This window comes from Microcebus murinus, chromosome 18 (assembly GCF_040939455.1).
Source record: "Microcebus murinus isolate Inina chromosome 18, M.murinus_Inina_mat1.0, whole genome shotgun sequence".
Lineage (NCBI taxonomy): Eukaryota > Metazoa > Chordata > Mammalia > Primates > Cheirogaleidae > Microcebus > Microcebus murinus.
In genome coordinates this window covers 10,740,126-10,752,279 of record NC_134121.1, presented here as the reverse complement: position 1 = coordinate 10,752,279, position 12,154 = coordinate 10,740,126, and the positions used below count along the sequence as shown (strand labels likewise).

Below are 12,154 nucleotides of genomic sequence, written 5' to 3'. Positions count from 1 at the left end.
GGTTCTGTCCCCGTCACTCCTGCACAGCATGGTGGAACTTCTGCCGTACTTCCTTTCCACACCCTGCAGCCCCATCTAGAGATACGGACACCACGGGCAGCTGGCGGTAAAACCTGGTGGTGGCGCAGCAGCTGCTGAGCCAGGGCTAGGCTGGACCTTCCTCTCTTCAGTCCTGAGTTGTCTATTATCCCAGAGTGGGCATGACATGGTTTATTGCCTCTGTGCATCATCACTTTTCGCGTTTCCTACCTTGTCCTGACCTGGAACAAGGTCTTTCATATTTGGACAAATCCCAATAATCTAGCAGTGAAACATGTTCCCTCAAAGGTATGTTGCTCTTGGACGCTGTTACAGATACGCCGTCTCCTGCTCAGAACCAGCATCTCAACTATTCTTCTGATCTAAGAGCAGGACTGAGGCCTGGCAGTCTGCAGGGAGCGAGCCAGGGCTTGAGGCCCTTCCCCGTCAAGTCTCATCTTGTGCGTCCCCACAAGGGGAACATTGTGAAACATAAAGGAAGAAAGCTATATGTTGTACCATAATTGTTTCCCAGGATGATACAGCTTTTGAGAGCTGAGTTTCCCAGGAACTCATTGAAGTTTTCTCATTAAAATCAGACTTGTGAGTGATGTTTTTGCAGTCCAGCGGGCTTTCTCAGGATGCAGCCATGCTCAAACCAGTCAACCTTCACGGCAACGTGCTTCCTGAGCTCCAGGGCAGTCCTGCAACTATCTGAGGCATCGAATCTGAGCCGCCACGCCCTGCACAGAATACCGGGCTCTGCTCAGACTTAAGGGCTCATCGAATGTCTGCGGGGTTGAGATGTCAAAAGCATTTCCCAAGAGGTGGGAACTTCGTAATCCGGGGGGTGGGTATTTTAGGAATCTTGCCTAAGTGGACTTTCTAGAAGAAACTTGCTAAGATGGAAAAGCCATCTGTTACTCTAACTTCTTTTTTCTAAAAGTTGGACTCAGGGACAAAGAGGGGAGGAAACGGTAGGAGGACCCCCCAGCCTCCCTGCGTTCCTGGAGTAGCCGGGGCAGTCGTGCCTTTTTCTCGATCTCGGCGGCTGTCTGCTTGGTGACCTCGAGGCTCTCCACCAAGGCCGTTTCTCCCAGGAAGTTCCCAGATGCCGAGGAGAGGCGAGAAAGCAGGTTGTCTTCCAGCGTTTTGAGGGTGATTTTGAATCCATTCTGCTGTTTCGTGAGATCAGACTGCAAATATCAAGCAAGAAGGGGTCAGGTTTAGATGCCCAAAGCACCCAACTCTCGGGATCGGTCCGAATGAAGAAATGTGTATGGGGCCGGAGTCCCTTCCCTTAGAGCTAGCAACTGGAGGCAGAAAAGCCGAGCGCTTGAGACCATGCACGAGCAGAAGACGCAGCAGAGGAGTCAGAGCCCGACTGCGCCATGTGCCAGGCACGGGACCTTGGGCCAATTACCCTCTTTACACTTCCAGGTCCTACTCACAGGACTTTTGTGCTGTGCTTAGCACGGTGCTGGCACAGTCAGCCTTCAATAAATGCCATTTATTTCTGGGACTGGAGGGTTAGGGTCTAGTTCTAGCTCTCTGGAGGGTCCTCTCTATCGCCACTTGACTGCCCCCAGACGAACAGCTCTTGTATGAATTATCGTTTTTTTGGAAAAAAAAAATCAGCAGAAACAGGCTTTTTACAGTTTAGATAAGATCGCTGCAAGGATGCTTCCCCAAGGCCGGCTGGAGCTGGGAGCTGGTATCCAAGTGAATCCCAGCTCATCTTCCCTTTCTGAGTGTTGGCTCCTCACCCTAAAGCACCAGACACTTTGTGTTTTTATTTTGGGCACTGGGGAGTTAACTTCAGGCAGCTGTAGTGTCTTTGCCCTTGTACAACCTCTAGATCTGTGGGAAAAACAACTTTCCCATCGAAATCTCCAGCTACAGCCACCCCGGCCTATCTTCTGTGTTTTAAAGACACATATATATCTCAATCCTGTCTTAGCGCTAGGATTTGATGTTCTCTCTGCCGAAAATGCTCCCTGCCCACAGAGGTTTTAAAGTTATTTAGGAATTAGCTCAGGTGCCAACTCCTCATGCAATCTTTTTCTCACAGCCACAGTTTAAATTAGCCCTATAGCTTTCTGGTACCACCCTGTTTTATTTCCTTAAAAATTCTTATTGCTACCTGAGTGACATTATTTATCTGTTTACGTTCTTATTTTCCATGTTCCTCCACTAGACTGTAAGTTCCACAAGAGCAGGGACATGGCGGTCCTCGTTCACTGTTGAATCCTCTGTACCTGTAATCTTGCCTCTGAGAGGGCTGGTGCTCCACAGGTATCTGTGCAATGAAGGAATGATTGCAGGAAGCACAATCCCAGGGAACCCTGAACTCAATTTCATATGCATGGGAATTTTGAGCTCAAATAATCATGTTTAAAGAGAGGACAAACAGCATGTTGTCTTCTATGGACTGAACTGTGCTCTCCCAAAATTCATACATTGAAGCCCTGACTCCCTATGACCGTATTGCAAATGGGGCCTTTACAGAGGTGATTAAGGTTAAATGAGGTCATAAGGGAGGGGCCCTGGGCCAATGGGATCAGTGTCCTCATAAGAAAATCAGAGAGCTTTCTCCATCTCTTCACGCATGCTCAAAGAAGAGGTCAGGTGAGGACGCGGCGAGAAGGTGGCCACCTGCCAGCCAGGAAGAGAGGGCTCACCAGAAACCAAGCGTGCCGGCACCCTGATCTCAGACTCCCAGCCTCTAGAATTGTGAGAAATAAATGTCTGTTGTTTAAGTCACGCGGTCTAGGGTATTTTGTTGTGGCAGCCTGAGCTGACTAAGACACGGCCCGAGGATGGTTGAACCCATTTCTGTTATCCTTGCAGAATTCCATTCCACTGAGTTCTGGACGCAGGCACGCGCATGCGTGTGCACGCGTGTGATCTCAGAGGCCCTCATGGTTGTAGCTCCCCGCCAGGCCCTGCTCTCGGCCACAGGAGCGTCCGTTCTCCCAACTGTCTTTTGCTCCTGCTCTTTGACTCGCCCTATCCTTCTTTGCCCAGCGTGGTGTTCCCAGGTGGCTAGAGGGGGTCGGCATTCTTCCAAGGTCCGGCAGAGCCCACCCTGCTCGGCCCCAGGAAAAAAAGCCCCTCCCACCCCTCCCAGGGCGGGGTGCCCTGCAGGATCTAGAGGCAGAGCCTTTGCTCCCTCCCGCCCTCAGCGAATGCCCCATGCACCTTGAGCTGCTCCAGGTCCGGCCTCTCCATGCTGACCACGGCCGCCAGCAGCTGGTCCTCCAGGCCGTCCCTGGTCACGGTGAAGTTGATCAGAGTGGCCTGGGCCTGCAGCTCGGGCTGGTAGTGGGGATTGGCCAGCTTGGTGTGCAGGATGAGCCGGAACTTGGGATTGTAGTCACATTCTTTGTCTCCAATTTTAATGAATCTGGAACAGAGAGGCTCACGTGAAGGTGGAGGCCTTCCTGCAAGATTTGGTCAGGGACAGAGTCTGGAATTTGTATTTTGCGAGATCACAGCAAACAGTATTGCCATATTCGCGTCCAGCGTGAGCCCCAGCATCCTTCTTTGTCCCGATGTGGGAGACAGGTGTGCAGGGGGCTGGACTCTCCCTCGGCCACCACGTTCACTTTTTTTTTTTTTTTTTTTTTTTGAGACAGAGTCTCGCTTTGTTGCCTAGGCTAGAGTGAGTGCCGTGGCGTCAGCCTAGCTCACAGCAACCTCAAACTCCTGGGCTCAAGTGATCCTCCTGCCTCAGCCTCCCGAGTAGCTGGGACTACAGGCACAAGCCACCATGCCCGGCTGATATTTTTATATATATATATATTAGTTGGCCAATTAATTTCTTTCTATTTTTTTTATGGTAGAGACGGGGTCTCGCTCAGGTTGGTTTTGAACTCCTGACCTTGAGCAATCCGCCCGCCTCGGCCTCCCAGAGTGCTAGGATTACAGGCGTGAGCCACGGCGCCCGGCCCACCAAGTTCACCTTTGCACGGTGCAGCTCCAGGGAGAGCCACTGCCATCGTGTCGCTGTAGATTAGCATTATATGTTATGAAAAATTTCCAGCAGATGGCAGTGGAGTGTTTGGAGGAAGGAGAAACTTCCTGCAGTTTGCACAAAGGTGCTTCACACAGGCTAGCAATTAGGCTTACTTTTTTCTGATGGCTGACAGGGGAATGACTTCTATGGGAGAAAATGATTGAACAAGTAAATGAGCACAGCCTAAGGACACGTAAGGACAATTTATGGCCCGGGCAGCGGGTGAGGCTCCTGCGTCAAGCAGCCTCCATGACAATCACGGCTCCCTCTCTTGTGAGCCGAGTGCCCTTCTCCTCCCTCTCGTTTTCCCTCCACACCATGTTCCTCCTGCTGCCGCCCGCTTGCTAAGCCCCGATCACGCCCCAGCACCCAAAGTAGCAGAGGCTCATCAAGTTGACAAGGAGCCGAGTTCTCGGAACTCAGACAACTGGCTCGGATTAAATGCTCAGGCTTAACAGACAGTCAGCTTTTGGACCACTTTCCTTCTTAAGTTCCTCCCAAATTGTTCCCTGTGGCTATTTAAAAGGAAGTCAGCGAGGACCTGGACTGACGGAGGCAAAGTCACTCCAGGAAGCTTTGTCTAGGAGGCCAGGGCAGCTAGGTGGCCTTCCGCGTGGGAGAGGAGAGAAGGGCAGGGGCGCCGCAGGGAGCAACCCGACCCTAGCTGAGGAGGAGACTCAGGGCAGAGCTAAGGGTCTAACCAGGGACCAGCTCCCCGCAGGGGGTCAGCAACACGCCGGATCTTACCGTCCCTTTTTAATGACTTCCCTCCCGAGCAGGGGCCCCAGCACAGGATCGATGGACTCCTCCAGGTTTTCGATCAGCACGGCGTCTCCAGCTTCCAGGGCGCGCTCGATGGTCTGCAGGTAGCTGGGGAAGAAGCAAGCAGCGGTCAGGCCGGCCAGCCTGAGGGCAGGTGCGGATACAGAGGCAATTTAACAAGACAACTGTGGCCTCCAAGGTGCAGTGGTAGACACAGAAGCACAGCTATAAGGAATGTCTTCAGTGGCCACTGTTTTTTTTTTTTTTTTCCTATTTAAAGTCATATTCATGTGATTTTATACATTTCTAAAAATAGGGAGAAATTACAAAATACAAAAAAAACCCCATGGAAATTAACCATAAAGCTTCCATCTGTCATTAACATTTTGATGTTTAATGTGTCTATTTGGATAGATTATATTTTCAAGTTTAGTTTTTATATTATTGGATTCATATGGCACCTTGTACAACCTGGTTTTTGTACATGAAATATAAACATTACCCCATGTGATTAAATACTCTTCCATATAATTTGTAATGACTGGGTAGTAGACCATATTGATACACCTTAATTTAGCAATTCGTTAACAAAGATCTAGCTTACTTTTAACTTTTTAATGTGACATAGAGTTTAATAAACATGTAAACAGGTTAGTTTTCCCTAAATCACTTTATAAGTTTGCTGTAATACAGTTCTCACAAAAAATAACAATAAACATTTTCTGAACTTGACCAAAGATCTTAAAGTTAACCTAAAATAATATCCTAAGGATGATAAAGAGAAAAAATGATAGTGAGAAAGAGGAGGGACTCATACTATCAGTATGAAATATTTTATATGACTTTAACAGTACAGGTGTGTAGAAAGATGTCTTAAAGGACATTATATACTAAAAAGTTAGCAATGTTTTTGAATGATGAATTATAGAAGTTCTTATATGTTTTTCTTGTAACTCTTCCCCCTCTATTTTTCTTTACAAGATGATACATTAGTTTTGTAATGTGAAATACTACAATAAATGTTACTAAATACAAAGCTAAATAATTACAGGTTGGTACAGTATTAGATGAACGGAAAAGAATAAAACCTCTATTTAATAAAATAATTTAATATATAGCAAAGTAGCATCTCTAATTAATCAAGGAAAGGATAGAAAATTTAATAGATGGTATTGGAGCAATAGCTAGCCACTTGGAAAATTGGCCTGTACTTAATATATAGAGTAGCTTAAAATATATTTAAGTTGATTGGATTTCAATGTAAAAAGAAAACTCATAAAAAACTAAAAATGTAAGTGAATATTTAAATAATTCCTGGAGAAGAAAGACATCTCTAAGCATTATCTAGAGATGAAATAGGTGACAATTCAGATCAAATAACAGCTAAAATAAAATGAACTATAGCATGTCAAACCCCACAAATAAAATGAAAAGGCAAACGAGATACTTGAACACTCATTTTCATTCATGTGACGGAAGAAGACCAAACATAGTATTAATATGCATGACACAAAATTCGTATTCAAGTAACATATAACAAATTTAGAAAACCCCCCAATAGAAAAGTTAATTGAGCAAATATTTATTGAGGGCCTAGAATGTGTCAGTTTGGTACAATCCATATAGCAATGAGCAAAAAGACACACACATCTGTCTAAAATACATTCATTAGTGAATTATAAAGGAATATTCTAATCAAAGTTTGGGGAGAAGGCCAGGGTTAGGTCACTGTGTGACTGAAGATGAAGATAAAGGTATATCATGTCATAACTCAACATTCATTTCTCAACAAAACTCACTCTGTAAGAATGATAAATCTCAGGTTTCCAAGGAAGGATGACCTGGGTTCAAAAATATTGTCTCCACCATTTCTTTAAATGTATTAATTAATGTATTTTTAATTGTAGTAAAATACATATAAAATTTATAATCTTAACCACTGCTAAATGCATAGCTCAGTGGCATTCACACCACTGTGCACCCATCATCACCATTCCTTCGCAGAACTGTTCTTGCCAGATGGAAACTCTGTCCCCATTAAACACTAAGCCCCTATCTCCCTCCCCTCCCCAGGCCCTGGCAACCGCCATCCTACTTTCTGTCTCTAGGAATTTGACTGCCCTAGGTATCTCGGATGAGAGGAATCCTACAGTGTCTATCTTCGTGTCACTGGCTTATTTCTGTAAGCAAAATATCTTTAACATTCATCCATACTGTGGCAGGCCAGAATTTTCTCCCTTTCAAGACTGAACAATATTCCATTGCATGTGGACACCACGTTGTGTTTATCCACTCATCTGCCAGTGGAAACTTTGGTTGCTTTCCACCTTTTGGCTATTGTAATGCTGGGACAACCATGAGTGCAAAATTTTCATCGCTTTCAAAATGGTATATTCTTGGGGAAATTGATTAACTTCTGTAAACCTCGGTTTCCCCCGATGTGAAATGGAACCAGTAACACTGCCCTTATTAGCTTTGTGGACTCAGGAAATCACATGGCACAAAGCCCCTTAATGACAAGAGTGACACATACCAGCCCCCTAATAAATGTCAGCCTCTCTCTTCCTCTCCCCTATTGCTGCTTCCTTCCTCTTTCCCCCACGTGTCCCAATGGCACCGACCGGGAGACCAGTGCCGAGACGACAAAGCTAAGCTGTGAAGGGTGATGAAGAAGACATGGGTGAGAGACACTGAGGCCCAGGTCGGTGAAGCAGGGTGGGGCTGGCCAGACGCCCTGTCCACATTCATGTCACTGCATGAAGTGACTTCCCCATCTTGCATGTACAAAGCCACCTGGCAGGTACCAAGTGCTCTGAACATTTCATACCTAACTCAGCTGCTCCACGGCCAGCTGAAATGCCCACTGTGCCTCAGGAGAGGGGGGTTTAGGTCGTTCTATGTGGCTCTAGGGCGGAGGGCAGAGGCGGGAACAATGGATGGAGGATTGTTAAGGGAGGTAGCTTTTGGCTAAAGCGAGGAAGACCTTGTGAAACACAGAATTGCCTGACGACGGGACTTGAAGTTCTGGGATGCAGGCAGTGTGCAAGGAGAGATGGGAGAATGAACACTGGGGATGGCGGAGAAAGACCCGGAATGGGCTGAGAGGCTGCAGCGCACAATTCCTGCGAGAAAGAAGAGCAAAGACTTAGTGCCCAGGAACCCTCCATTGAGAAGCTTCCTGCAGTGTGGGAGGACAGACCAGCCTCATGGAGAGATCAGGAGTGTGGAGACACTCCACTGGGGCTTAAAACTCTGCTCACGATACTATTTTTCCCCTGCACCAGTGGCAAAGTTGGGAACTCTTGTGCTCAGCCACTTACCCTTTCTGACCAACCTGGGTGACCCGGAGGTCTTCGCCATATCTGTTCTTGACCCATTTGAGGCCTTGTAGCTGGGGGTCCACCATGAGCGGCCAGCGCTCGCAGTTGAGGAGGATGGTGGCATTCTCCATGGACATGCGGTCTGCAGGGAGGCCCTGGTTCTGCCAGGCAGCCATGTCGGCGTCGTCCGTCAGCATCCGCAGGGGGTCCAGGGCGGGGGTGACTGGGATGGGAGCCTGGAGAAGAAGAAAGCCCCCCCGCCCCCCACGCTCAGAACGGAAGAGCGCTTTCTCAGCGTGGCGGGGGAAATACACAGGATTGCACTAAATGACATAACTTATTTAAAAGCAAGATCAACACCCCCTGAAGAGTGCTTTTCTAGCTGTGTGATTCTTTCTGGAAGCAGGTTCTGTTAAAGTCCTGATGGTCTTTTTGCTCTTGACGGGTGAATGACAGCAGAAATTCAGCCCGCATGACCGGCTCTTTGTTCTTCAGTGTCTTCGCCTAAATCAAGTTGCTACTGGATCGTTGGTGTGTTACTCTACACCCTCCTGCATGCCCTCCCCTACGGCAACGGTGCTGCACCTCCGCTACATTTCCGCGTCTCCCTGCCCCATGCACCGGCACCAGGCCCCGTGCCCAGCGGGTTTGCCCCGCCTGCACAGGTCTGCAAACTGCTCTGTCCTCTCATCTACGTCACCAGCTTTTAAAGGGCTGAAAGGGACTTACCTTTCCCCGTCCCCAAACACTCCACTCCCCGGGCCACTTGCAGGACCCTTTCCTATAAACCTGCCTGCTGGTGCAGCCAGGCCCGAGAACTCCCCCCTCTCCCCGCCCCACCACCCCGCCACTGCTGTGCCCCTGCAGGGCTCCTGTGTGTGCGCCAGACCCTTCCTTTGCTTCTCCGATGGCCTCTCCGCTCGCTTCATTCTTGTACAAGCAATCTTTTGTACCGGTGACTCATTATTTATTTTTCAAATTGAGGTAAAATTCACACAACATAAAATTAACCATCTCGAAGTGCACCATTCAGTGGCAGTTAGTACATTCACAATGTCGTGCGACCGACCATCAGCTCTGTCTAGTTCCAGAACGTTCTCATGACCCCAAAAGGAAACTTCATACTCACTAAACAGTTCCACGCACCCCCCCCCCATGTCCTTCTGTCTCCAGGTCTTGTAAACTACTAACACGTGTTCTGTCTCTGTAGGTTTCCCTATTGCGGATATTTAACATAAACAGAATCATATGATACGTGACCTTTTGTGTCTGGCTACTTCCACTTAGCATATGCTTTCAAATACGCTTTCAACCACTTCATCTCTTTCCTGTCTGAGGTTTGTTTTTTCCAGGTTAAGAAAACATCTCCAATGCACCCCTGTCCCTCTAATTGTATTTGCTAAGGGGACAGATGGTCAGTACCAACCTCCAAAGGGAAATCAGCCCCTTGGGGATTCTTGTCCTGGGATCAGAAATGAGTTTAAATATAATTTTTCCCTATGTAATCATATGCATTCTATTTTACATGATCAAAAACATTATGCTGAGAAGAAATCACAGGCTTTACCAGACTGCCGAAGAAGTTCGTGGTGTAAAAATGCTTAAGAACCCCAAACAAAGGCAGAAAAATCCTCACTAAGCTGCTACTGAGCTCTCTTCATCTCTGTTCGCCCAGTTAATGATGGTTCTTTCAACAGTTTCCTTTTTCCACAAGTGGTTAAGATAAGTAAAATAGCAGCTTTGTTTTTTGTTTATTTACTAGTACTGTGACAGTTTTTAAACCACCATTCAACAAATCATCGGGTAAGTAGGATTTTAGGAGCTCATCTGAGCATCAACCATCACTACACAAAGTGTGTTTTGCATGCTAAGGATTCGTCTACTCAAGGATTTTGGAATCCAGCCTGTACTTTACGTTGTGAACTTTTGGGCTGACTCTTACCATAGCTGACTTTTACGAACAGAATCTCCTTAACTGGAAACTGGACTGAGGACTTGCTGCGGGCATCCTGGGCCCGACTGTCTCCTGTGCCTCCCATACACTGGGGTGCTGGGACACGCTGAGCACACAGAGAGTGTGTGTGGACCGCTGACTGTGAGTGGTGTGAACGTGCCGAGGGGGTTCACTCTGATGACAGGGTCCAGGCGTAACTTTGAATGTCCTCTCATCGGGAACTAGTATTTCCCCACTTCATTAGCTTGTGGGGAGAGGTGCTGAGGGAGGAGCTGGGAGTAAAACCAAAGAGGATAAGCTGCACAGCCCAGGTGAGAAGCACGTGCATAGCTATTCGTGAAAGCGTGCACGATGGGAGCAGATGGAGCTGCTTTCACAGGGGTATCTGTGGGTCGTGGGCACAGACTCTGGGGCCCAGGGACAGGTGCCAGGAAGAATCTGGAAAAGGGAACTTCCCCCGACTGCACCTGTGACGCCTGGCTCTGGAGCAGGGAGAGCAGAGGGAAGCACAGGGTTCTTTTGGTGTCTCCTGGGGTTTTCTAGCTTTGAGGAGCTCAGGAGTCAGCCTGCTGGGCAGAGGACAAGTGTCCCCATGGGGAGCCTCATTAAGAGGTGAGATGCTGTGTTCGGGTGGCCCAAGGCAGCAGTACCCAAGCTTCTTGGCACCAGGGACTGGTTTCCATGGTTGGTGGGGGGACGGGAGATTGGGGAGAGGTGGAGCTCGGGCGGTGATGCCAGCTACGGGGAGCGGCTGCAGATGCAGAGGAAGCTCCTCTTGCTGGGCCACTGCCCACCTGCTTCTCTGTATCTCCCCACGCAAGTTTCATGGAAGACAACTTTTCCATGGATGGAGGTGGGCCGTGGCAGAGGTCTGCTGCCCAGTCCCTAACATGCCATGGACTGGTACCAGTCCTCAGCCCAGGGATGAGGGACCTCAGGCCTAGGGGCAGTGGGTGGCAATGCAGGGTGGAGCGGAAGGGTGTGGGTGTGCAGGTCTCGCGCCTGGTGCTCAGGGGGTGGCGGGTGCGAGTGTGCAAGAGGGCGCAAGAAGCTTTGAGCTAGAATTGTCACGAGATCTCAGTGGTGCCCCAGGCTGCTGCAGCCAGGAGACAGCCAGGCCTTACGTACTTCCAGCCGGCTCAGGTAGGGTCTCCACGTGCCGTCCATGAGGCTCTGCCGGTATTTCTTTGTGAAGAAGCCGAGGTAGGAAATGAAAGCCGTCGTAAGTAAAATGTCTCCACATAACGTCCTTTCCTGCTGTTTGAAGTTCTGCACGGCTTCTGCCCACCTCACGTTTTCAGAAGCGAGTCCTCCAACCTACCATTGCAAAGGCCAGAGAAGAGAGGACTCGTCATACCAGTGGCTGGAGAGCCAGGGGTGCAATCTCGGGTAATGTGCATTGCATGTTTCGTGGCAGGAAGATCTAGAACACCATTCATGGGGCCCTTTCGATCAGCGGGGGTTTGTACTGGCTGCAGCCAGCGTTGCAGAAACAAGCCCTCACTCTGTGCTATGCGTCACGTGGGCTGTGGAAAGATGACAGGTTTGGAACACACGCTTCCAGGCTCTACCTTTTCCATGCGTGGAGATGGGTACCACCCATCTTAAAGGGCTGTTGGTCATGCATGCTAATCATTTAGCACGACGCCTGGTCCATAAAACATGTTAGAAAATTAAGCACCTATCCCTTCTCCTCCCCTAATGCTGGGGAAATGAAAATAAATAAAATCAAGCCCACTGTGAACAAATATTCACGGCAGGCGGAGAGATAGACACCGTAATTGAGACACAGTGTTAGAAGTACTGCAAGGACGTGAGTGTGTACAAAGCACCACGAGTCCTGATTGCCCAGCCCACTCTGGGCTGGCACGGCTGTCTCCAGGCACTCTTATCCTGGGAGGAGAGCCATCCTTTCTACACAGGACTGTGAGGAGTATGGTGAAGCTTAGCTTCTGTGCTAGGACTTTTATTCTTTCCTTGAATGATGGCATCATAGACTATCGTCAGATCTGGGAGAGATCCTAAGGATTTTCCAACTCAGCCATTCCCACACCAGTTTTTAGATGACATAAAGACCAAGCA

General features: G+C 48.5%; 1 protein-coding gene across 1 annotated transcript in view; it reads right to left on the bottom strand.

Annotated features, from left to right (window-relative positions):
- DNAH9 (dynein axonemal heavy chain 9) overlaps positions 1-12,154 on the bottom strand; it is a 312,997-nt gene that overhangs the window by 73,168 nt on the left and 227,675 nt on the right. The window contains exons 52-56 of the mRNA XM_020280809.2: positions 11,201-11,389; positions 8,119-8,354; positions 4,784-4,906; positions 3,220-3,424; positions 1,050-1,214 (exon numbers count right to left, since the gene is read on the bottom strand). Of these exons, the coding sequence (XP_020136398.2) occupies positions 1,050-1,214; positions 3,220-3,424; positions 4,784-4,906; positions 8,119-8,354; positions 11,201-11,389 (918 nt within the window). The remainder of the gene's footprint in view (positions 1-1,049; positions 1,215-3,219; positions 3,425-4,783; positions 4,907-8,118; positions 8,355-11,200; positions 11,390-12,154) is intronic.